The 25,262-nt window shown below is 45.2% G+C and overlaps 1 protein-coding gene across 1 annotated transcript in view; it reads left to right on the top strand.

The window, feature by feature from the left end:
* Positions 1 to 4,308: 4,308 nt before the first annotated feature.
* The window catches only part of MOSMO (modulator of smoothened), a 105,323-nt gene continuing 84,369 nt past the window's right edge, over positions 4,309 to 25,262 (top strand). Inside the window, exon 1 of the mRNA XM_073591046.1 lies at positions 4,309 to 4,562. Coding sequence (XP_073447147.1) covers positions 4,457 to 4,562 — 106 coding nt within the window. The 5' untranslated portion in view covers positions 4,309 to 4,456. The remainder of the gene's footprint in view (positions 4,563 to 25,262) is intronic.

The raw sequence follows: 25,262 nt of genomic DNA, 5'->3' as shown, positions 1-25,262 counted from the left end.
TCCAGGCATAGACTGGGCGGAGGGAACCGCGCATTCATTTAGGGCTCGCCAGTTAATGTCTTGCAGGGCAACTTTATGGGTCAGATGGTAGACGCACCAACTAGAAATAAAACATTACTTGATCTACTGATTACCAACAATACAGACCTGATCACGAATGTGGAAATACGGGGCAATTTAGGTAACAGCGATCACAGGTCAGTTAGTTTCAGTATAAATCACACAAATGGGAAACATAAAGGGAATACAAAGACACTGAATTTCAAAAGAGCCAACTTCCCTACAAACTACAAACCTCGCTAAAAGGCATAAATTGGGATAAAATATTAGGAACAAAGAATACGAAGGAGAGATGGGTTTGCTTTAAGAGCATATTAAATAAGGACATTAGCCAATGTATCCCATTGGGTAATAAATTTAAAAGGACGAGCAAAAGTCCTGGATGGCTTAACTCCAATGTAAAAATGCATATAAAAGCAAAGGAGAAGGCCTTCAAAAAATACCGGGTTGAGGGATCATCCTCAGCACTCAGACTTTATAAAGAATGCAACAAGAAATGTAAGGGTGCAATTAGGACGGCTAAGATAGAACATGAAAGAGACATAGCGGAGGAGAGCAAAAAAAATCCCAAGAAATTCTTTAAGTATGTAAACAGTAAAAAAGGGAGGACTGACCATATTGGCCCCATAAAGAATGAGGAAGGACATCTGGTTACAAAGGATGGGCAGATGGCGAAGGTATTGAATTTATTCTTCTCCTCGGTCTTCACGAGTGAATCGGGGGGCTTCAGTAACCAAAACTGCAGTGTTTATCCTCATGACACAACACAGGAAGCACCTCCATGGTTAACAGAGGACAGAATTAAAATTAGACTTGAGAAACTTAATATTAATAAATTACTGGGACCTGATGGCTTGCATCCGAGGGTACTTAGGGAACTCAGTCAAGTGATTGCCAGACCGTTGTTCCTAATTTTTACAGACAGTCTACTGACTGGAATGGTACCAGCTGATTGGAGAAAAGCCAATGTAGCACCAATATTTAAAAAGGGCCCAAAATACATCCCTGGGAATTACAGACCAGTTAGCCTAACATCAATAGTATGTAAACTCTTGGAGGGGATGATAAGGGACTCTATACAAGATTTTAGTAATGAGAACGGTATCATTAGCAGTAATCAGCATGGATTCATGAAGAATCGTTCTTGCCAAACCAATCTACTAACCTTCTATAAGGAGGTGAGTTGCCATCTAGATAAAGGAAGGCCCATAGACGTAGTGTATCTGGATTTTGCAAAAGCATTTGACACAGTTCCCCATAAACGTTTACTGTACAAAATAAGGTCAGTTGGCATGGACCATAGGGTGAGTACATAGATTGAAAACTGGCTACAAGGGCAAGTTCAGAGGGTGGTGAAAAATGGGGAGTACTCGGAATGGTCAGGGGTGGGTAGTGGGGTTCCCCAGGGTTCTGTGCTGGGACCAATCCTATTTAATTTGTTCATAAACGACCTGGAGGACGGGATAAACAGTTCAATCTCTGTATTTGCAGACGATACTAAGCTAAGCAGGGCAATAACTTCTCCGCAGGATGTGGAAACCTTGCAAAAAGATCTGAACAAATTAATGGGGTGTGCAACTATATGGCAAATGAGGTTCAATGTAGAAAAATGTAAAATAATGCATTTGGGTGGCAAAAATATGAATGCAATCTATACACTGGGGGGAGAACCTCTGGGGGAATCTAGGATGGAAAAGGACCTGGGGGTCCTAGTAGATGATAGGCTCAGCAATGGCATGCAATGCCAATCTGCTACTAACAAAGCATACAGAATATTGGCATGCATTAAAAAGGGGATCAACTCCAGAGATAAAACGATAATTCTCCCACTCTACAAGACTCTGGTCTGGCCGCACCTAGAGTATGCTGTCCAGTTCTGGGCACCAGTCCTCAGGAAGGATGTACTGGCAATGGAGCGAGTACAAAGAAGGGCAACAAAGCTAATAAAGGGTCTGGAGGATCTTAGTTATGAGGAAAGTTTGCGAGCACTGAACTTATTCTCTCTGGAGAAGAGACGCTTGAGAGGGGATATGATTTCAATATACAAATACCGTACTGGTGACCCTACAATAGAAATAAAACTTTTTCACAGAAGAGAGTTTAACAAGACTCGTGGCCACTCATTAAAATTAGAAGAAAAGAGGTTTAACCTTAAACTACGTAGAGGGTTCTTTACTGTAAGAGCGACAAGGATCTGGAATTCCCTTCCACAGGAGGTGGTCTCAGTGGGGAGCATTGATAGCTTCAAAAAACTATTAGATAATCACCTGAATGACCACAACATACAGGGATATACAATATAATACTGACACACACATAGGTTGGACTTGATGGACTTGTGTCTTTTTTCAACCTCGCCTACTATGTAACTATGTAAATGTACAGTGAAGGGGAACTCTGTGGACTCTGATGTAAAGGGGAGCTCTTTTTATTAACTTCATATGATTAGAAATGTTAATTATCATTTCGTTGATAGTCTTTCAGGGCCTATTAGAGATGGAGAAAATCTCAGGCTGTTGGAGAAGCTTTTTCTGAGGGAAAAATCAAAAAATAATATATCATCGTTATATAAAATTTGAATGGACAGAGATGGGTTGGAAGTGCCGCCTTACATCAAGAAGTGGGAAAAGGAACTGGGGTCACAATGTAATAAAAGCACTTTAGAGAGAATTTTGAAGTCGACACATAGTTCTGCAGTTAACACTAAAATGATTGAGACTAATTATAAATGTTTGGCAAGGTGGTATGCGACACCAGATAAAATCAGCAAATTTCAAATGGATAAATCCTCCGAGTGCTGGAGAGGATGCAGGGTATTGGGAACAATGGCCCACTTATGGTGGGATTGTTCCATTATTTAAAAAATTATGGAAGGAAGTTTTACAGCTTATTAAAGAAATTACAGGGAAAAATATTCCGGAAGACCCGTGGGCATGTCTGTTCCAGGGGACAGACGCCCCTGCTAGAACATACAGCTCCTCAATAATTCCCATCTTGCTGAATGCAGCTAAAAGCTTAATACCAAAAAAAAATGGCAGGAGGTGGAGGGTCCTAGAATCCGGGACTGGATATTTAGGGTGAATGAAATATACATCTTATGCCGCGTACACACGGCCGGACTTTTCGACCGGACTGGTCCGACAAACTTTCCAGCTGACTTTTGACGGACTTCCGATGGACTTTCGAACGAACGGACTTGCCTACACACGATCACACCAAAGTCTGACAGATTCGTACGTGATGACGTACACCGGACTAAAATAAGGAAGTTGATAGCCAGTAGCCAATAGCTGCCCTAGTGTCGGTTTTTGTCCGTCGGACTAGCATACAGACGAGCGGATTTCTGGGTCCGGTGGAGTTACGACGTAAAGATTTGAAGCATGTTCCAAATCTAAAGTCCATCACATTTGCGAATGGAAAGGTCCGTTGAAGGGCCGGTGAAGCCCACACAGGATCGGATTGTTCGCCAGATTTGGTCCGTCGGCGTCTGTCAGACCAGTCCGGTCGAAAAGTCCAACCGTGTGTACGCTGCATTAGAGAGGTTAGAGAAATGGTGTCGGTGGATGGTATTGACTCCAGGAATAAGTGGTTCAAATGGGTATTGTTTAAAAAATGGTGGAGATATGTAGAGGAGATTATAAGATAATATAAAGGGAGTAGGGATAAGTAAATAATGTTTTTTTGTTGTTTTATATATATTCTTTTTTTTTTTCTTTTTTCTCTCTTTTGTAACTCTGCGGGATAGGGGTTCTCAGGGGTAAAAGGGGTTTTTCATTGGCAATAAGGACTATTTTTCTTGCCTGTGTTAACCTGAAGTATGTGCTTGTTGTACTTTTATAAAATTAAATAAAGAATAATAATTAAAAAAAAAAAAAAAAAAAAATTTATTAGCAAAATATATGTATTCAAAAAAATTGCTGTGCTCTGCTAAAGTGTTCGGGTTTGACTTGAAGAAAAGGTGGCAACCCTAATAGTGTTTTGTATAAAACCATATCCTAGTTGTCATCCAGCAGTTTCCAGTCCTCTGATGGTGTCTCCCCCACCACATAACACCTAGGAGAGAAGACACAAGTGTGAACTGAAACTGAGCAGCTGGAGGAGAACACAGCAACCCCAGACGGCGCTCCTTGTTGCTAGGCAGAAGGTCGCTGTTTGTTGCTAGGCAGACATGGCCGCTGTCAGCTTCCGTAGTAACAAAGTGACGGGAGAGCCAGGTTGGGGGGGAGGAGAGGACTAATGAGTGGTGTTTACTTCCGGGGGACTCTCTGGAGAAGGGGGATCGAGTTCCGGGGCAGTGTCCGGCCCGGTCCTCAGCGCTGGGTTGTTTGTCTTGTATGCGGAGGGATCTCCCCCCTCCGTGTGAGAGGAAAGCGGACAGCGGCGGGGGGGGAGAGATATGGATAAACTGACCATTATTTCAGGATGTCTGTTTCTGGCCGCCGATATCTTCGCCATCGCCAGCATCGCCAACCCGGACTGGATCAACACCGGCGAGTCTGCGGGTGAGCGGAGGGCACCGGGGGGGTGCGGACTGTCATATCCGAGACATGGGGATGTGTGTGGAGGAATGTCATGTACAAAGTGTATGGAGCCATGGGGAGAAGGTGATGTACATGGTGGGCACAGAGTAATGGAGATGTGCAGGGAGCAATGGTGATCCAAGAGCAGTGGTGATGTGCAAGAAGTGATGTTTTGTGCAGGAAATAATGTGATGTGCAAGGGGCAAAGAGTAGTGGTGATATTTGGAGGGCAATGGTAATAAAGCGTGCAAGGGGCGATGGTGATCTGGGGGCGATGGTGATGTGCAAGACATTATGGTGGCGCACAAAGAGAATGGTGTTAAGAGAGCAATGGTGATAAGTAGTGCAAGGGGCAATCATGATGCGCAAGTAGCGATGTGATCAGAGAGTGATGGTGATGTGCCAAGAGTAGTGATCAGAGAGGGATGGTGATGTGCCAAGAGTAGTGATCAGAGAGGGATGGTGATGTGCCAAGAGTAGTGATCAGAGAGGGATGGTGATGTGCCAAGAGTAGTGATCAGAGAGGGATGGTGATGTGCCAAGAGTAGTGATCAGAGAGGGATGGTGATGTGCCAAGAGTAGTGATCAGAGAGGGATGGTGATGTGCAGGGAGAATTAGTGATAAGGAGTGCAGAGTGTGATGGTGATGTGCTAGCAGCAATGTGATCTGAGAGCGATGGTGACACACGGGGGGAACGGTGGTGGTGCGCATGGTGATAAGGAGTCAAAGAACGATGGTGACCACATAGTGAGGGTGAAGTGCAAGAAGTAATGTGATGTACAGGGAGTGATGGTGTGTAGGGGGCGATGATGGTGTGTGTGAAGTGATCATGACACGCAAGGAGCGATGTGATGAAAGAGTGATGACGATCGCGGGGAGCAATGAAGGTGCGCAAAGAGCAGTGGTGGTGATCGGAGAGAAATGGCAAAGGGCAGGCAGAATCACTGCCAAGCAGTCCAGAGCGTGATGGTGATGAGTAGTGCAATGAACAATGGTGAAGTGCAAGAAGTAATGTGATGTCCAGGGAGTGATTGGGGGGCAAAGATGGTGTGTTGGTGTACAAGGGACAACAGTGAATGTGCAGAGAGTAGTGGTCAGAAAGTAACAGTGATGAGTAGTAATGGTGATGTACAAAGAGAAGTACCGATCAGAAAAAGGTATATTTTAGGAATGGATTAGAGATCAGAGAACCAGCTTTGAAATCGATGAGGATCTGATCTGGCAGCGAGTCTAGTCTAGTGAACCTTTTGTGATTCATTGGTGCCAAGACACCCACCAAGTGCCTATAGGCTAGAGCTGCACGATTCTGGCTAAAATGAGAATCACGATTTTTTTGCTTAGAAGATAGATCACGATTCTCATGGCGTAACATCATCTTTCACATTAAGGCCTCATGCACACGAGACGCTGTTAAACTCGCATTCAGAGGGAGTTGGACACTTTTTTTTTCAACTGCCCCTGAACCCATTCAATGTTATTCTATGTGTCCATGTACACAGTCTCATTTTTAGGCAAAACCCGAATTTGGAGCACTATAACATATCCAAATTTGGGGTTCCTAGCACCAAGTGGCCCCGAGATACGGGGCCCCAAATTCGGGTCACAAAATGTCATTCTCTGCTGCAGAAAAGTGCTTGACATTTTGCGACCCGACTTTGGGGCCCCATATCTCGGGGCCACTTGGTACTAGGAACCCCAAATTTGGTGTGCTAACACGGTTGGACTAACTATGGGGCCCCAAAGTCATGTCATGCTCTGCAGACGCTTCTAGACGCGGCATGCAAACGCGGCAAAATGGGCGTTTCTAAACGCCGGTTTCAGCTTTTAAAAACGTGTTCAGCAGAGTTTGCACCGGCGTCTCGTGTGCATAAGGCCTAAAACAAAAAAAATTGGGCTAACTTTTTACTGTTTCGTTTTTTTTTTAATTCATTGAAGTGTATTTTTTCCCAAAAAATTGCGTTTGAAAGACCGCTGGGCAAATACAGTGTGACATAAAATATTACAGCAATTGACATTTTATTCCCTAGGGTCTCTGCTAAAATATATATAATGTTTGGGGGTTCCAAGTAATTTTTCTAACAAAAAATATTGATTTTAACTTAAGAAAGAAGTGTCAGAAAAAGATTTAGACTTTAAGTGGTTAAACTTCCTGCATTTACAGTTGTTAAAAACTTGGCAGACTGCCTGGATTTTTTCTTTACATACAGACTTTATCCCTTTTGATCTAAGAAGGAAGAGTTAGTTACAGTGTTTCATGTTAAAAACTTGACAGACTGCCCAGATGTTTTCTTTTGACAGCTGAGTGAGCAGATAAGTCTCTCCACTTGTTATATGAAAGAATCAGCAAACTCTGCAATAGAGATTGTCAGGGGGGTTGAATCGAGATCACGATTTTTAACGATTAATTGTGCAGCTCTACTATAGGCTCTCACATTTCATCACCAGGAGGGTCACTTGGTGTACAGTTGTGACGATAGGTAATTAAGAATCACAGCGGACAGGTTAATGTTACTGCATATATGGGATAAAACATTTAATATCCTTTCTGTAAAGATATATGTTGAATACTTACCTGTCCAGGCTTCCCTCCCTTCTGGTATCCAGTACGTCTAGAATTGTTGGGTATTGTGTTCCTGCCATGCAGTGTTCTTCCTATCACCTGGACACTACATCATCACAGAACACAGTTGCTGAGGGTTGAAAGCAGAGTGTCCATCAGATGATGTAGTGGCCAAGAAGGTGGTAACTGCAGTGCCTTGCAAGAGATGAGTATCCGACACACTGGAAGTGTTTGATAGCAGTGGTGCCCACTGGACAGGTAAGTGTTCAGCTTATCATTTACATGGTGTGTCTCAATCAGTTTTTTTTTATCCTAGCACTTTGATATTACAAAGTAAGACTTTCATTGCTAGTTATATACCATCATTGCACCTAGCTGATTGTAGCCATGAGAGAGGAGTTGCATTGTGTGTGCATTATCCAGGTCCTGGACGTGTTTGTGTACAGAGCAGTGCACTGGATCACCCAAGTGTCAATTGTTAGGTAAAGAGTAGACATCCCTGACACCAGCCTCAGCTCACATGAGGAATTGGAGGTGTTGCGAAATCCACAATATGCCTTTATTTATTAAAAAAGAAAACCCTGCTGAGAAGTTGCCTTGGCTGAGCTTGTGAAAATGCCAGATGCCTGTCTCTGATTTCAATGCTTATAGAGATATTAAATGGTAATGGTTTAGTGGCTGACCTCGGAACTTTGCTTTTGTGTCCAATTCCAGCCTATGTTCACTTTGGAGGCGGGTTTGAAATTCTGGCACAATTTCAAACCCGCATTTTATTGTGAGTTCAGGGACGATTTGAAAGACATCTGTGCTGGTTCATGCACAGATGTCTATTGGAAATCACCTCAAAAGTAACCAAAAGTAATGCAGGTACTACTTTTGGAAATTGGTGCTGCCAAGTTGGTGTCGCACCGATTTGGATGGTGCCGTTGCTGGCAATAGGCTGCGATTTCGCATACGATTTGTCATGTCAAATCGCCCCAATGTGAACTGGGGATTAAAGTTTGCTCTTCCTGCACTTTTACTCAGTTCCTTGATTGCTGATCCCACTTTCCAGTGTGGTTCATTGGCTTCCAGGGTCCTATGGTGTACCCGTTGTGTATGGTCCCAGGAAAGTCCTGCATGCTGACAGGCAACCCCATATTGAAAGTGGCTGCTAATTTTGTGAATGACTGGGGGAATCCTGGAGATGATAAATGGAGATAGATATATATTTTCCAGAAGAGGGGGACCATGTGACTCTGCCCCACAGGAAGTTAAGGGAAGCAGAGTAGAGGGAGCAGGAGACACTGGCTGTAATGGGAGTTTTTGGGCCTTCTCTTTTTTTTTTCTTTAGAGATAAAAAACAAATTGTGCAGCTTTGACCAAAGTTAAATAATGCCTTTGCTATAGGTCACTGATGGTGAACCTTGGCATCCCAGATGTTTTGGAACCATTTTCCAATGATGCGCATGCACTCTGCAGTGTAGTTGAGCATCATAGGAAATGTAGTTCCAAAACATCTGGGGTGCCAAGGTTCGCCATCACTGCTATAGTTGTAGACCATTTACATACTTCTAGATTCCAGAAGCCTGTTTGAAAAATTTCCAATGACTGTCGAAGGACAAAGCAAAGTGGGCAGTAGTTACTGGGCTTTGCTGAGACTCCCCCTTGGGAACACCCAGAAATTGGGCTTCATAGTGGGTGGAGCTCACAATCAACATTACAAGACCTAAAGAAGTGCAGTTTTGCAAATGGTGCTGCATATTGTTTCTGAAGCACAGATTATTTTTTACTTGAATCCCTGGATCAACAGGTGAGCTTTTAATCTTGCTGGGACTTTGTCTTTCATTCCTTGTGACAGTGTAGGTCACACTTCCCCAAAACAGAAATCCGCCTCCATGCTTTACAGTTAGAATGGTTTGCTTCTCTTTTTATAGCCCTTGTTGACTCCTCTCCAAAAATAGTGTTGGTGGTTATGATCATACAATTAAATTTTGGTCTTTTTACTCCGTGATTTTGTTCCAGACGTTTTGAGGCTTCTCTGGGTATGGTTTGTTATATTGTAAATGAGCTGTATTTCAGCATTAAAAATGGCAAACATTGTACAAATCCTGGCAGGGGTACGTAAACCTTCTAGCACAAGTGTATTAAAATGACTAAATGTTGCAGGCCAATTATACTGTATTTTACGAACTTGTTCATAAAGGTGTACATTCAGTGATACAAATAGAAAATACTCAAACAATTGGTGGAATTACTGTCTTTAGCTTAATACAGCACTTGGTTATTCTGACTATACGCTGGAATTTCTGGAGTTTGTCATGCAGGGGGACAGGGAGGGAGTTACTGGAAGTACCAGCATTACTCTACCCTCACAGTGGCCGAACCTATAGCAGGGGCCAGGGCTTGGTAACTAAAAGTTGTTGAAAGGGTTGGTGCTAAATGAAACCTGCTGCTTTGCATGGGTAAATGCACAGGTTTCATTTTTGCTGAGGCAAAAATTTGGAGCATTATGAAAAAAAAAATTCAAAAGCTTTCACCTATAACCATATTCCTAATTATTTATTGGGGTCTAGGTGTGTGTATTGTCCATGAATGCCATGTTTTAGCTGGTAGAACTTTAAAACTTAGGTGCCTTTGCCAAGATACAGTTTCCTCCACTCTGGAACAAGGAACCAGGTATTGGGGCTGGGAATTGCACCCAAGAACTAGACGACAATAGCTTAGGTGCAAATTTGAACTAACTTTATTGTAAATTTCACACAGAATGTATACCACAAAAAATCAGATAAATGCTTGATCACATTATCCTAAACCATACAAACTTTAAATAGTGATATCATCAGTACATCTAACAGTGCATCTAATGAACAGCTAACATAAACAGTAAGCTAATCAACATCTGACAGCTAACAGTGATCTAAATAACAGTAAGCTTATCTCAACAGCCAAACACCCAGACAGTGCTTTGATTAATCAGGGATCCCACTCCATACAGTCCGGCAACAGTCTGAGACAAAACTCATGCACAGAGTGGCTCCTCCTCCTCTTCTCGAGCCCCCCCCCCCACCCCCACGGAGAGTCGCATTCCATGGGGGCACTCGTGCAGACGCGCTCCAGAGTTCTGCTGCTGCGTCTATTGACACAGGGCTTGGCTCCGCCCCCTGGCTCCCATGTCACTAGATTTGATTGACAGCACTGGGAGCCAATAGCTCCTGCTGTTATCAATCTATCCAATGAGGGCCCGAGACAACGCCTGGAGCTACTCTTCTTGTCCCCATCGTTGGAACAATCAGGCTCAGGTAAGTAAAAAGGGGGGGGCTGCTACACTACAGAAGGGTTTTAGTCCTAGCCTTTTGACTAAAATACCGTTTTAGTTGTATTTAAGTCATCTGAATTGTTTTAGTCTTACAGTGAGTAATAATGCGGTATACAAGCGTTTTGCAAGACGAGCTATGTTTTTGTTTTTTTTTAAATCCTGACTCGATTTGCGAGCACTGTCTCGCATGACGAGCAGGACTCAAGCTGCTGGTGTATACAGTATATTGCCGCGTATGGCCAGAGGTCTGGAGACACTCCCAGCTAGATGGGGTGGGTGTAACGTGCGTAAGTGTCAACATTTCCCGAGTGTCTCAGAGTGTCTCCGAGCATCGCCCCCGCACCTCTGGCCCCATACGGTACTGCGGTGGTGGCTCTGTGGTGTCTCGTAGCAGTGACACCTATGCCGAAATCAGGAGCTAGGGTCTCCTCCAGCCCCTCCCACTTCACATTCCTCACCAGTCAGCTGACCGCTAGTCTCTGCCCCCCGGAACAGCCCAGGATTCGGTGACCCCTGGCAAATCGTCATTTGACCCCCAAGGGGGTCCCGACCTCCAGGTTGAGAACCAGTGCTCTAATGGATCAATAAAGAATAAACATTTGATCAGTTGATCTCTGCTGAAACATTAAAGTTCTGTCTGGCTGATCTCACCCTTCAGCAGAGATCATATGACCGGGCCACGTCTTCACAACAATGCATTATAGGAGGGGGCCTGGAGCAACAATTTCTCCAGGTAACAAACACTTTCCATTACTATTTATCATTCCCAGCAATACTGGTAGCTTTTTTAGCTTTGGGTTAACATTTTACTACAGGTTTGCCTGAAAGTAGAAATCCTCAAATTTTTCCAGAAATGCTTGTTCCTCTTGTTTTTCTTACCTTTTTATAATATTTGCAGATGAAACCCTTTTTTTTTTCCCATGCTTGTAATTGAAGTATGAAAATTGATTTTGTATCAGGGTTGTTATTTTGTTCCATATCCAGACCACTGTCTTTCCTGAGAGTTCATATCGACCAGTTTAAAGAACCGTTAGTGGATTTTAAGCCTATTACCCTGTAGACAGGAATGGTAATTGCTCTTGATTTTAGAAAGCATGCATCCCTGAAGGCCTAAACACATCAGTTTTAAAGAGCAGTTATAGGCAATAACAGAAATCAGCCCATGAGATGCTAATGCTATCCAGCAAATCCCACTACTGTGCTAAAATCAGAACATTCTCTCAATGTGAGGTCTCTAATTCATAAGTGCTCCCGAAGACAAGAGATTAGGGCCATACACCACCCAAATCATGGTACTTGTGCGTTGGGTGTGGACAGATGTTTCTGATCATCCATGGACAGGAAACCTGTACAGATCAATGACAGGCTAACACTGTTTGCATGTAATTGCACATGAAGTGATTACCTGCCGTTTTTGACAAATATGTGTCCATGGATAAGAACTATCTGTGTCCAGGGCCACATATCTGTTCCTAACTGCAGGTATCTGTGAAAAGCCATGGACAGTTCCAGCTTGTTATTGGTTTAGAAATATACTGATCTGGGTGGTATAAGGCCCTAGTTGCCCGTTCTCTCTCGCCAGTCACATTAAGACTTTCAATGTAGTTTTAAATCTGGGGACGGGGGGTTCATAAGAACCTTCTTGGTACTGGCATTTTTTAAATTTTATTTATGTAATTAATATACTTCAGGCATTCTGCATTGTCACATGAGCAGGGTGCTGCAGAGTACGTTCCAACATCGCAAGCAGGCGCTTTCTAGGATCATTGGATCACTATTCAGTTTTTGAATGTTCAAAGTAGATTCTTTTGGCTCAGTATGTCAATTTTTGCCGCTTCAAACCAGACAGCCCATCAGGAAATGCCTGCAGTTTAATCAATGCAGGTTCGTAGCCTGAAAAATAAATGTTCTGCAAGCACCACATCTAAGGCCTCATGCACACTGGACGTTTTTACAGCAGCTGTTTTCGGCTGTAGACGTTTTTTTTCTACAGTCATTAAACTCTCCATCATGTTATCCTATGTGTCTATGCACACATAGGCTGTTATCAGCAGTTTTGGGCAGTGGTGTTTTTGAGCAGTAAAAAAAAACCCAAAACTAGTGGTTTCTGAGAGACGTTTTTCAGCTGTGAAAATGCTCTAACACTGTTAAACGCTCGAAAACGTTGCTCACCAGCATTTTTTTGATCCATTGAAAAAAAGAAGAAAAAAAAAACCTCTAAAAAACGCTATTGCAAAAACGTTGAAAAAACTTGAAAAACACTGCAAAGCTACTGGCGTTTTTATAACGTTATTTTAACGTCCAGTGTGCATGAGGCCTAAGGAGTGGTGAGCTTCAATATTACATTTTTGTTCTTGGGCTTAGATATCCTTTAACTATTTTTACCTTCAGTGATCCCCATCCAATTAGGGCTGCAACTAACAATTATTTTCATAATCGATTAGTTGGCCGATTTATTGTTTCGATTAATCGGATAATAACCTTAAAAAAAAGTGTCGTGTATAATTTTAATATGTAAAGTTTAAAAAAAATGTATTCTTAAAAATCTCTGTGCAGTGGTAAATATAAATAACCAACTAGATGTTTAGGGAGAAAATTCTCGAATCTACTCTGAGAATAACAGACAGAAGAGATATACTGTATATACTATTGGAGGCTGAATCTGGTAAATATCAGACTAGGAGATAACATTTTTTATTTGGACCCCTTTCACACCGGGGCGCATGTAATGTTCCCTGCCTCCTTGTAATGTGCCCTGCCTGCATGTAATATGCCCTGCTCCCACGTAATGTGGCTTGCCTCCATGTAAAAGCTTACTTTAAATGTAATTGTAATGCCTTCTATTACCTCCAGTCTATCAGCCTTCACCTTCTCTGGGTTCAGATTCTGATCTTCCCTGTACAGTCTTTTTAAAGTATTTTTTTTTAAAACAACAAACATGTTATGCTTACCTGCTCTGTGTAATGGTTTTGCACAGAGCGTCCCAGATTCTTCTCTTCTGGGGTTCCTCACCGATGCTTCTGGCTCCTCCCTGCCTTCAGAGTGCCCCAATAGCAAGCTACAAATTATAGTATAGTGTGCCCCTATAACAAGGTAAAAAACTTCTGCCTTTACACCCACTCACTTCCTGATCAGGACTACATGTTCCATGAGGCATTGCTCCTCACACATTCACAAGTTCTCAGGCACTTACTGACATGTACGGATGGTGTGCTGCACTGTATTTCCTGATGTGTAAACAAATATTGCATTCTGTATGCAGGCCAACTAATCGGCTGGCCGATTAATCGATTATGAAAATTGTTGAGAACTATTTTCATAATCGATTAGTTGTCGATTAATCGATTAGTTGTTTCAGCCCTATATCCAATACTTTTCACTCTGTACAAAAACAGAAAATGACTCCTGCGCACAAGTGGTCAACCAGACGGATGGTAAAACGACACAGGCCTTGCTGCCTTCAAGGATGGGGAATCCTAGCAGACAAAGAAATAAAAAGAGAGAGGGGCGCAGCGGCCATGTGCATTATCTTTTGTAAAATTTATTGAATAAAAATGATAAAAGAAATAATTCACAAGCAGTTGTAAAACCAAGTGCCGTAAACCTCGAGCAGCAACTAGCAGCACGCGGTTGTAGTGATGAGCGAAGCCTTCCAAAGGTCTAAGATGAACATACATGCCTCACTAGCCGGTAGTGAGGCCTGTATGTTCATCTTAGACCTTTGGAAGGCTTCGCTCATCACTACAACCGTGTGCTGCTAGTTGCTGCTCGAGGTTTACGGCACTTGGTTTTACAACTGCTTGTGAGTTATTTCTTTTATCATTTTTATTCAATAAATTTTACAAAAGATAATGCACATGGCCGGTGCGCCCCTCTCTCTTTTTATTACCTTTCACTCTGTTGCTGGCCAAGCAAAGAAGCAACAGGAGCAGGTTAATGCTTTAGTAGCAAATTTTGTATGGCTTTAAGGCTGGTTCACACTGGTGCGATGTCGGAGATCGGATGTGGTTCACCCCGCACTGCAGTGAAAAAACATGCAAACTCTGTGCGATGCGATTTCAGCCATAAAGATCGTAAGGCTGAATTCACATCAAACTCGCACAGGACCCTTGCCCACTGGCACCAGCGATGGGGCACCGTTCCTCCCACTGGCACCAGCGATGGGGCACCGTTCCTCCCACTGGCCACAGTCCAGCCCCCCTAAAGTTTGAAGGACAGTAAAATGGCCTTTTTGTTTAGAAAGTTTGGAGACCCTTGCTCTAGCAGATAAAATGAAGATAGGTGTCTCCCTCCCCCAAGCTGAGACCAATTGTGCTTGTACATGTACAGTGGCCAAACCAGGCAGGGGCTTCTTTTGCACAGAGTGGGACTGGCCATCAAGTGTGACAACCAGGTCCTCGGGAGCTCAGTACAGACAGTATGAAAGGTTCTTGCTACTGCTCTGCCCCCAAATCATAGTGCAGTGGTAAAAGTGTCCACCTGGCCCTACATGCTTGTGTATTGGTGTAGACCTGGATCAAGGACTGGAGCACTTTTGTCCATGTGTTGGGCACCAGTGCATTAAAAAAAAATTCCAGTGCAGCCTAAAAAAAAAACCTTTGCGAGTGGAATAACACTTCCCTTCAATGGGACCTCAAAGCTTGAGGGGTGGACGTTTTAGAAATGCTAGGTCCCCTTTGTCCAATGCTTTTCCTTAGCATGTCATAGCTGAGGAGGTCTTAAAGAAGAAGTAAACCCATCATTTCATATTCCTGATATTTTCCTGCTGTACCATATACTTTGATGAAAACCTATCCTGTTTTCTTTGTATTACTTCCTTTGTGTAAAGTCCCTGGTGTTTCTGCCAGTCCCTCTGCTTTGCAATTATCTCTATACAAATGTTTTGCCTTTTTTATTTCTATTTTAACTGAACAGGTTGTTTTACAAGGTGGGGGTTTACATGTACTTGGGGGCAAAAAACCTGTTCCCATACAGCAGAAGCAACTATCTATTCTGCACTTTTTAGGTTCATTATAGTGATGTAATAGTGGATCTAGGCACAACATGACTTCCTTGGACTCCCAGTGATCTTAAAGCAGGCCAGGGACAGTTGACAAATTATTCTGGCTGGCTGGTTCAGAAGATCAGCTAATTTCAATTTCTTAGCTTCAGTAACGGAGACATAATTGTTAATAGGTTATATTTAGAAATTCAGACTGCTCTGCTATTACAAACCGTAATGAGTTTTTCAACTATGACTGAGTGTGCACAATCTGACAGCTTATGAAACATGAAGCGTAATGGCCCATCGTGTAGCAATTCTTCAACCCAGTGCCAAATTCATTATTACTAAAAAGGTAGATACCATGTGGGACTGAGATATTATAAATAAGAAAAATTGCCCAAATCTTTAAACTAAAAGGATCCGTTCACACCAGGACACATGCATTAAAAGAGAAGTATGGGTTTGCGCTTTTTTCCCTAATCATACTTACCTAGGTGGATGCTGCATCTGTCCCCCACCGCCTCTTCACTGAGAACCGAGCCATCAAACACCACTGATGACTCGGTTCTCACAGATCCCCAAGAGGAGAGCTGCTGCCTGTCAATCAACAGTTCTCCTTCTCTGCTCCTCCACACTCTCACTGGAGTGCTGAGCTGTGGCGGTGCGGGGAGCAGCTGTCTCAGTGGTTCGCTGAGAGGCTCAGACTGCCATCAGTCCAGGCACCTGGTGGATCCAGACTTCTGAAGTCGGGATGACGCGTTGCCTTGACTGATTCCGGTGACATTAGCAGAGAGTGGACTTCAGTCCGCTCTCTCCTGAAAACTGGTCACAGGAGTGCAATATGAACTGCTCTTTTGCAGTGGATTTGCACAGAGCAGCCCAGATCCTCCTAGCCTCAGGTCCCTCTTCGTTGTTCCTGGACCCGCCTTCCTGTTGAGTGTGCCCACAGCAAGCAGTTTGCTATGGGGGTGACACGGTCCCGCCTCCTCTCTCTCCTGATTGGCTAGCTGACTTTGACAGCAGTGGGAGCCAATGGCGCCTCAGCCAATTAGGGAGTATCTAGGAAAGCTGAAACACCCGTGGACATCACTGGACAGAGAGGGACCTCAGGTAAGTGTTAGGGGGGCTGCACAGAAGTCTTTTTCTCTTACTGCATCAAATGCAATAAGAGGAAAAACCTTCTGACTTTACAACCCCTTTTAAGGGCCCTTTTCAGTTGACAAAAATCAACATAAAAATCATTGAGCTGTATATTGCATTGGTAGGAGCAATTACTACTGCAAGCAATAGATTTTGTCCACGTGTTTAGCAAAATGCATGACAATGAGTTTGATGCAATAGCAATATTGGTGTTTCGGGGAAGGGGGGATGTATTGTATTCCATATAGCAGGGGGATTGAATTAAAATTCCTGGAGGTACGATCCGTAAAATTTTCTTCCAGCCGAGGTCCGAATGAATCGCCTTTTTGTGTGATGACTCCGATTATTCACATCACAGCCCCCTCCTCTGAAATCACAATCTTGTTTTTACATCAGTTTCCTCAGTCCCCCTTTACATCAGTTTTCCCTTGACAGTGGTGTCCTCTGCCCCCCCCCCTCACATGCCACACCCCCCCCATTCACATTGCAGCCCCCCTCAGCTCTATATACCCCATTCATATTGCAGCCCCCCCCTCAGCTCTATATACCCCATTCATATTGCAGCCCCCCCCCTCAGCTCTATATACCCCATTCATATTGCAGCCCCCCCCCCCTCAGCTCTATATACCCCATTCATATTGCAGCCCCCCCCCTCAGCTCTATATACCCCATTCATATTGCAGCCCCCCTCAGCTCTATATACCCCATTCATATTGCAGCCCCCCTCAGCTCTATATACCCCATTCATATTGCAGCCCCCCCTCAGCTCTATATACCCCATTCATATTGCAGCCCCCCCTCAGCTCTATATACCCCATTCATATTGCAGCCCCCCCTCAGCTCTATATACCCCATTCACATTGCAGCCCCCCCTCAGCTCTATATACCCCATTCACATTGCAGCCCCCCCCTCAGCTCTATATACCCCATTCATATTGCAGCCCCCCCTCAGCTCTATATACCCCATTCATATTGCAGCCCCCCTCAGCTCTATATACCCCATTCACATTTCAGCCCCCCTCAGCTCTTCACCCCCATTCACATTACAGACCCCTACAACTCTGTTCCCCCATTACCAGTGCAGCTCCACTCAGCCCCTATAGCTCTCCCCTCCATTCACATTGTAACCCCCTCAGCTCTGCCCCTTCACTCTCCTACCTTTCTCAGGTACACAGAGTGAAACCCAGGAGGCACGGCAGCTCTAGACAGCGGGAGACGAAGAAGCTTTGGATGGAGGGCAGGAGCAGGCGCTCCCAGAGTTAACTTTTCAAGTGGCCCAGCAGGTGACTGGTTGCTGGACTGCCCTTCATCCTAACAACCAATCACCTGCTGAGACACTTGGAAACTCCAGCAGTCCCCACCATCTAAAGCTGCTTTGTCTCCAATCTCTGTCTAGCATTGTCCTGTGACTGACGTGCTGTGATGAGAGCAGCAGTGACGTAGAACCGGTCCCTAAATGGCAGAACCGCTGTGGTGCGGATGGGTCAGTGACTCTGTCCACATCTGGCCCGCGGTCCACCATTTAGTGATACCTGCCATGTAGTGTTGGTGCAGAAGTAGGCTCCTAAAGTCATGGTATTTTACACAGCTATGCAGAAACCTACTCTGCTCTTTATGCCCAGATGTATCTACACATCTCTGTCACAGAGCCCCACTGGAGCCCCTAACCCCAAGATGTCTAATATGTACTTGCTACATAGTTTACAGTTCTATGATACTTTGACAATTATTCATGCAACATTGTACTTGAATTTTTTTTTTTTGAAACAGAGCATTGTTTTGGAGGTATTTCAATGAAATAAAAATTATATGAAATGATCTAACAACCTTGACATCCGCTGATCTGGAACTAATGAGTGAATGATGCATTCATTTAAAGGGGTTGTAAACCCTCACATACATTCTATGCATTAAGGTGAAAAACATTTTGTGCTGCAGCACAACCCAAGCTTTACAATCACTTTAAAGGAGAAGTCCAGCCTGAGCTCGTTTGGTTGGACTTCTCCGATGGGTCACAGGAGTGCAACCCGTTTTGAACTCCTGTGACCCGTTTTCAGCAGAGAGCGGTCTGAAATTCGCGCTCTGCTGACGTCACACAGTCCAGGCACCGCGTCATCCCGTCAAAATCTGGTGTAGCTGTGTATTGTGGTCAATCAGCTTTTCATTTCAGCCTGTTCTATTAAAGCATTTCTAAAGCCTAAACATTTTTTACCTTAATGCATTCCTTCCATTAAAAAATGTTTTAAGCATCAGTATCCCCCCCTTTTACTTACCTTAGCCCATATTCGATCCAGCACTGTGCATGTCTGCAGCTCTTCTCTCACTTTTGGGTCTTGCTGGCTTTGCTGGGGCATCGGGAGCCATTGTCTCCCGCTGCTGTCAATCAGTGCCAGTGACGAGGAAGCGGGGAGTGCAGAGCCAAGTCCCACTTTTTGTGTCAATGGATGCAGCAACGGGCTTGGGAGCGAGCATGCACGAGTGCCCCTATGGGAAGCGGCTTCTCGTCGGGTCACTGGAGGAGGAGCCAGGAGCGCTGGCGGGGGACCCGAGAAGAGGAGGTTCAGGGCCGTTCTGTGCAAAACCACTGCACAGAGCAGGTAAGTATTTCAGATCAAGTCCCTTCCCCTGCTGGACAGGATTGTTCCGTGTGGCAGAGCTGTGTTAATCTTGGGATTGCTGCAAAGGAGTACAAATCCTTTGGCAGGTAAAAGCACTCAAATATACAGTATGTACTGCATCTGTGTATTCAGCTGTTTGCATAAAGTTCAGCTTTGTCTTAATTAAATTAAAACTCTCTTGTTGAACAAATTAGTTTTTCTGCTGATTTCCCTCTGGTATTAATGAGTGTCATTATTGTGCTTTATGCATGCGGAGCAGTAGAAGTACATCCAGTTCTAGCTTCAAGACGTCTGTTGGTAGACTTTCTGCACGATGTGCATATCTGCATGTAATGCTGCGGGATACTTTATTTCTTGTGGAAATGACTTGAGACAAAATTCTGACTAAAAGCAGTATGTCCCACCTATTTATATATAGTGTATGCTTTTACCTTTATTCTACTATAAATGTAACGCTTATATTTTTCTGAAAAGATGACCTCATAAGGCCTCATGCACACTGCAGCTAAAAAACACCCATTTTACAGATGTTTTGACTTTTGTTTTCTGTCATTAAATGTGTCCATGCACACAGGCATTTAGAGCAGGGTGGATAAAAATCAATATTTAAAAAAAAAAAAATCAATAAAATCTTATTTTTTTTTTTTTTTTTTTTTTTTCTTTCAATTTAAATCAGATTTTTTTTATTTATTTATTATTTTTTACCAAATTCATTTTAATTAAATGCTTTTGGAGTAAAAATCTATCTAAAGATAGTGTTTTTTTTTTTTATTTAAGATACATTCATTTTTTAGTTTATTCAGCATGACATGGAGCATAGATATGTAGCAAGAGGCTGTATATTCTGCTATGTTTACATTTTTGGTAAACTCATTAAATGAGATAACACGCACTGCAATGATGCATTCACACAATTTCACAGTAAAAATGAAACCAAAGTTTAGGAATACTCCTTTTATCCCCTTTTTTTTTTTTTTTTTTTTTTTTTTTTTTTTTTTTTTTTTTGCAAATCTATGTACATTGCAAACTGTATGATTGCATCGGTTCTGATTTTGCTGTTTTACTAACCTGACATCTTGTTTTTCTAAACAAGAAACTCTTGACGTGTCTAAATGTATTTAAAACACAGCTTTAGGAGGGCTTTTTAATGCTGCTTTTCTCCTGCCATGAGAAAGACACTCAGAAGAGCTGGGCAAATGCCCACTGTGCGTATAGACGGGTTTGAATCTCAGCCGGTGTCTTGTCGATTAGTGCCTCCCGTCGAATAATGCATCCACTACGTCATACCAGCTGATTCCCCTATCAGCTGGCATGACGTAAGACTGCACATGCGCAGTTCGTCGGATGCATTTTCCGACGAGAGTCACAGAAAACAGTGGAGAGGCACAGTGTAGGAGAGGCTAGAGGAGATACTTTGAGCTCCGATTCCCGGGGACCCACTCAGTGAAAACCCACCAAACTTGGCACACTTTTAGGGAACACCCATGGCTGTATGTGGTAGAAAGTTTGGGTCCAGGGAACCGAACGGCAGCCGGTACGACTCCCGAAAATGAGCCGCTTGCTTCATTTTTCCGCTGGCAGAAAGAAAAGTGTAGGAGAGGCTCAGGAGATATTTTGAGCTCCTGTATCTGGGGACCCACTCCATGAAAACCCACCAAACTTGGCACACTTATAGGGAAGACCCATGGCTGCAGGTGGAAGAAATTTTGGGTCCAGGGAACCAAAGGGCAGCCGGTACCGACTCCCCAAAGTGGGCCACTCGCTTCATTTTTCCGCCTGGGGGAAAAAATGGGCGAATTTGAGCTCCGGTTTCTGGGGACCCACTGGGTCAAATCCCACCAAATATGGCACACTTGTAGGGGAGAGCCATGACTATACGTGCAAGAAATTTCGGGTCCAGAGAACCGAAGGAAGGCCAGTACCGACTCCCCAAACTAGGCCCCTCACTTAACATGGGAGTCTATGGGGAAACCAGGCAAAATTGTGACGGATTTCACTTATCGCTCAACCATTCGACGACCGAATGGCCTAGCGACACCAAACTTGCACCCCTTTTTCCCAGATATCACAGCTACACCTCATAAAAATGTGGAGGTTCGGGGGACCTTTTACCGGGGATTTACCGGGGCCACAATGTTGACCGTCTTCATGGTACCGGTGCTCCCTGACCATGGGTTACAAAATTACAAAGCTTGGGGGTGATGTAGAGACACTCTATGGGTACCCCCACACCAAACCAGGGTCCGGTACCCCAACCGGAACCCTCCGGTTACCGGAAAATGGCACTTTGAAACAGTGTAGCTCGGACCCGGTTCACCGGGGAAGGCTCCGATAGGTCTCATTTGAATATTTCAGGCCTTTTCTACAGAATGGCATCCACTTTTGAGGACCAGTGGTCCCCTCACAAAACACCGGCAAAGACGTGCGTGGCGCTCTCCGGTTCTATGGGTCTTAAAAATACACAGACACCGGAAGGCTGTGGGGATGCTCTTCAGGTACTCACTGGCCAAGTTTGGGGTCCAGGGAACGTTTGGCGGGCCGGTGGCACCCCAAAAGGTCAACCGGTAGAAACCGCACGTTTAACATTATAGTCTATGGGAAACTCAGTCAACTTGGGGGGCTGATATTTCCTCGGCTGTTGGGGTTAGGAACACCAAACTTGGCACACTTGTAGGGGAGACGATGCACTACATGTGGTCCACATTGGGGTTCCTAAACCCTACGGTTGGCCCGTAACCATCTCCCAAAGACGGCAACCCTAGGGCGGTAAAACCGGTTCTGCTACTCAGAAAATTCAGACTTAGGTTCTGGCGTCTACCGGTCGGATGACTTTGAGGGCTCATATCTCCGGAGATATATATATATATATATATATATACACATATCTCCTGTCCCAGGGTCCAGCGATGTCGGCACCCGAGACTGAATCGTCCCTCGGTCCTCGGGTGCTGCCACTGCCATTCTCTGTAAGGGAATCAGGAAGTGAAGCGTTGCGGCTTCACTTCCTGGTTCCCTACTGCACATGCACCAGTTGCGCTGCGCTTCCTTACTGGTCCCCGCTGTCTTTGGGACCTGTGTGTGTCCCAGCAGACAGCACGGGGGGTAGGGACGGGAGGGGGCGTAGACTCCCGTGGAGTCTACGCCGGAAGTAGGTGCAAATACCTGTCTTAGACAGGTATCTGCACCCCCCTCCTCCCTGAATGGTGCCAAATGTGTCACAGGAGGGGTCGGTTACGAAAAGCGGAGGTTCAATTTTTGTGTGAACCTCCGCTTTAAATGTGAGATTCTGCCTCGCTCTCTGTGGCGTGACGTATCCACTGGGCATGCGCAGTTCGTCGTATGCATTTTTCGACGAGAGGCAAGCCACGGGAGTGCGCGGAAAGAGAACGCTGACGTAAGAGAGAACTCCACAGGGAACACTGACGTAAGGAAGAACTCCGCTGGCTTAATAACGTCAGCGGCAACACCGCATCCAGCCCTGCCCCCAACACACCCCTAGGCTGCTCTAGAGAAAGGGGGCAAGCGCCATGCATAAGCAGTGTATTTGTCAGGGAAGCTTGGATTGACACAGCGGTGCCAGCGGGAGGGCCAAGGTCTGTGCTTCCAGAGGGGGGCGGGGCCCTGAATAGCTATGTATGTGTAAGTGACCTACACTGCAGTTTAAGAAAGCCCATCAGAGATCCCGTTCCCAAGAGCTTGCAATCTATTAAAATGACATACAGTTTATCTCTGTTTACTCTTTGTTCTTTTGACAAGTGTGCTTTAGATAGAGCATGTCAAGCCGTAGCTGTGCTCCCTGGGAATATGCTGATCACCCATCCATGCTGCTGCTGGAGGGAGCCCAGGTGACCATAAATGAGAGCCCTACATACTTGGTCATGGTGAGTGACCAAGTCACCAAGTGGTATATCCCCCACACCATCCCATACCCCACTCCATCTCCCCTGAGGACTTAGGACCCTCTAGGCCACTTACCTGTGGACAGGGACACCCATTTTCCCTGGGGACTGGGACCCCTTCTCACCCGGGGACTGGGATCCTATCTCACCTGGGGACAGGGAACCCACCTCCACTAAGAACAGGAACCTGATCACCCTGTGTGTGCCAAACTCACCTCCCTGCCCCTGTGTGTGCCAACCTCACCGTCCTGCTCGATCACTCTGTGGAAGGTAGTCTCCGGTCAGCAGAGCCCCCCCCCCCCACATCAGAGTTACCGGCATTTCCCTTTACATCAGAGTCTGCAGGATTCCCCCTTGCAGTGCAAAGTAACTCAGATGTAAAGAAAAATGATGCAGAGCATGATCTAAAGAGGAACTCTGATGTAAGGGGTTCCTAACTACATCAGAGTCTGCAGCATTGCCCTTTACATCAGTGTTCCCTTTTACATCAGGGTTCACAAAGTTCCCCCTTGCACTGTAAGATTAAAAGGGATGGAGGCCCAGAGACATGTCCAGGGTACACAGAGGAGGCCTCCGTCCCTTCTAATCCAACTCATGTGTCTTCTGTGTACCCTGGAAATGTCTCTGGTCATCCATCCCTTCTAATCTATCTCATGTATTCTCTGTGTACCCTGGACATGTCTCTGGGCCTGCATCCCTTCTAATCTATCTCATGTATCCTCCGTGTACCCTGGACATGTCTCTGGGCCTCCATCCCTTCTAATCTATCTCATGTATCCTGGACCTGTCTCTGGGCCTTCATCCCTTATATACAGTCGTGTAGTGAGAGCACATCCATGTAGGGGAGCATCAAGTGGGTTAAAGTCCTGATAACAGCTGTCACAGAAGGGCCCTCACACAGGACACATGTCAGGCAGGGCGGTGAGGTTGACACACACAGGGTGATCGGGCAGGACGGTGAGATTGGCACACACAGGGGCAGGGAGGTGAGTTTGGCACACACAGGGTGATCAGGTTCCTGTTCTTGGTGGAGGTGGGTTCCCTGTCCTCAGGGGAGTTGGAGTTCCTGTCCCCAGGTGAGATAGGATCCCAGTCCCCGGGTAAGAAGGGGTCCCAGTCCCCGGGTAAGAAGGGGTCCCAGTCCCCGGGTGAGAAGGTGTCCCAGTCCCCATGGGAGAAGGGGGTCTCAGTCCCCAGGGAAAATGGGTGTCCCAGTCCCCAGGTGAGTGGCCTAGAGGGTCCTAAGTCCTCAGGGGAGATGGAGCGGGGTATGGGATGGTGTGAGGGATATACCACTTGGTGACTTGGTCACTCACCATGACCAAGTCTGTAGGGCTCTCATTTATGGTCACCTGGGCTCCCTCCAGCAGCAGCACGGATGGGCGATCAGCATATCCCCAGGGAGCACAGCTACGGCTTGATATGCTCTATCTAAAGCACACTTGTCAAAAGAACAAAGAGTAAACAGAGATAAACTGTATGCCCTCCCGCTGGCACCGCTGTGTCAATCCAAGCTTCCCTGACAAATACACTGCTTATGCATGGCGCTTGCCCCCTTTCTCTAGAGCAGCCTAGGGGTGTGTTGGGGGCAGGGCTGGATGCGGTGTTGCCGCTGACGTTATTAAGCCAACGGAGTTCTTCCTTACGTCAGTGTTCCCTGCGGAGTTCTCCCTTACGTCAGTGTTCCCTGTGGAGTTCTCTCTTACGTCAGTGTTCTCTTTCCGCGCGCTCCCGTGGCTTGCCTTTCGTCGAAAAATGCATACGACGAACTGCGCATGCCCAGTCGATACGTCACGCCACAGAGAGCGAGGCAGAATCTTACATTTAAAGCGGAGGTTCACACAAAAATTGAACCTCCGCTTTTCGGAACCCGACCCCTCCGGTGACACATTTGGCACCATTCAGGGGGGAGGGGGGTGCAGATACCTGTCTAAGACAGGTATTTGCACCTACTTCCGGCGTAGACTCCCCCGGGAGTCTAAGCCGCAACGCTTCACTTCCTGATTCCCTTACAGAGAATTGGGGTGGCAGCACCCGAGGACCGAGGGATGATTCAGTCTCGGGTGCCGACATCGCTGGACCCTGGGACAGGTGAGTGTCCTTATTTTAAAAGTCAGCAGCTGCAGTATTTGTAGCTGCTGACTTTTTTAAAAATTTTCGCGGGACTCCCTCTTTAAGATTC

Source organism: Aquarana catesbeiana, linkage group LG06 (assembly GCF_042186555.1).
Source record: "Aquarana catesbeiana isolate 2022-GZ linkage group LG06, ASM4218655v1, whole genome shotgun sequence".
NCBI lineage: Eukaryota > Metazoa > Chordata > Amphibia > Anura > Ranidae > Aquarana > Aquarana catesbeiana.
The sequence above is the reverse complement of the archived record's forward strand: the minus strand, read 5'-3'. Positions and strand labels throughout refer to the sequence as shown.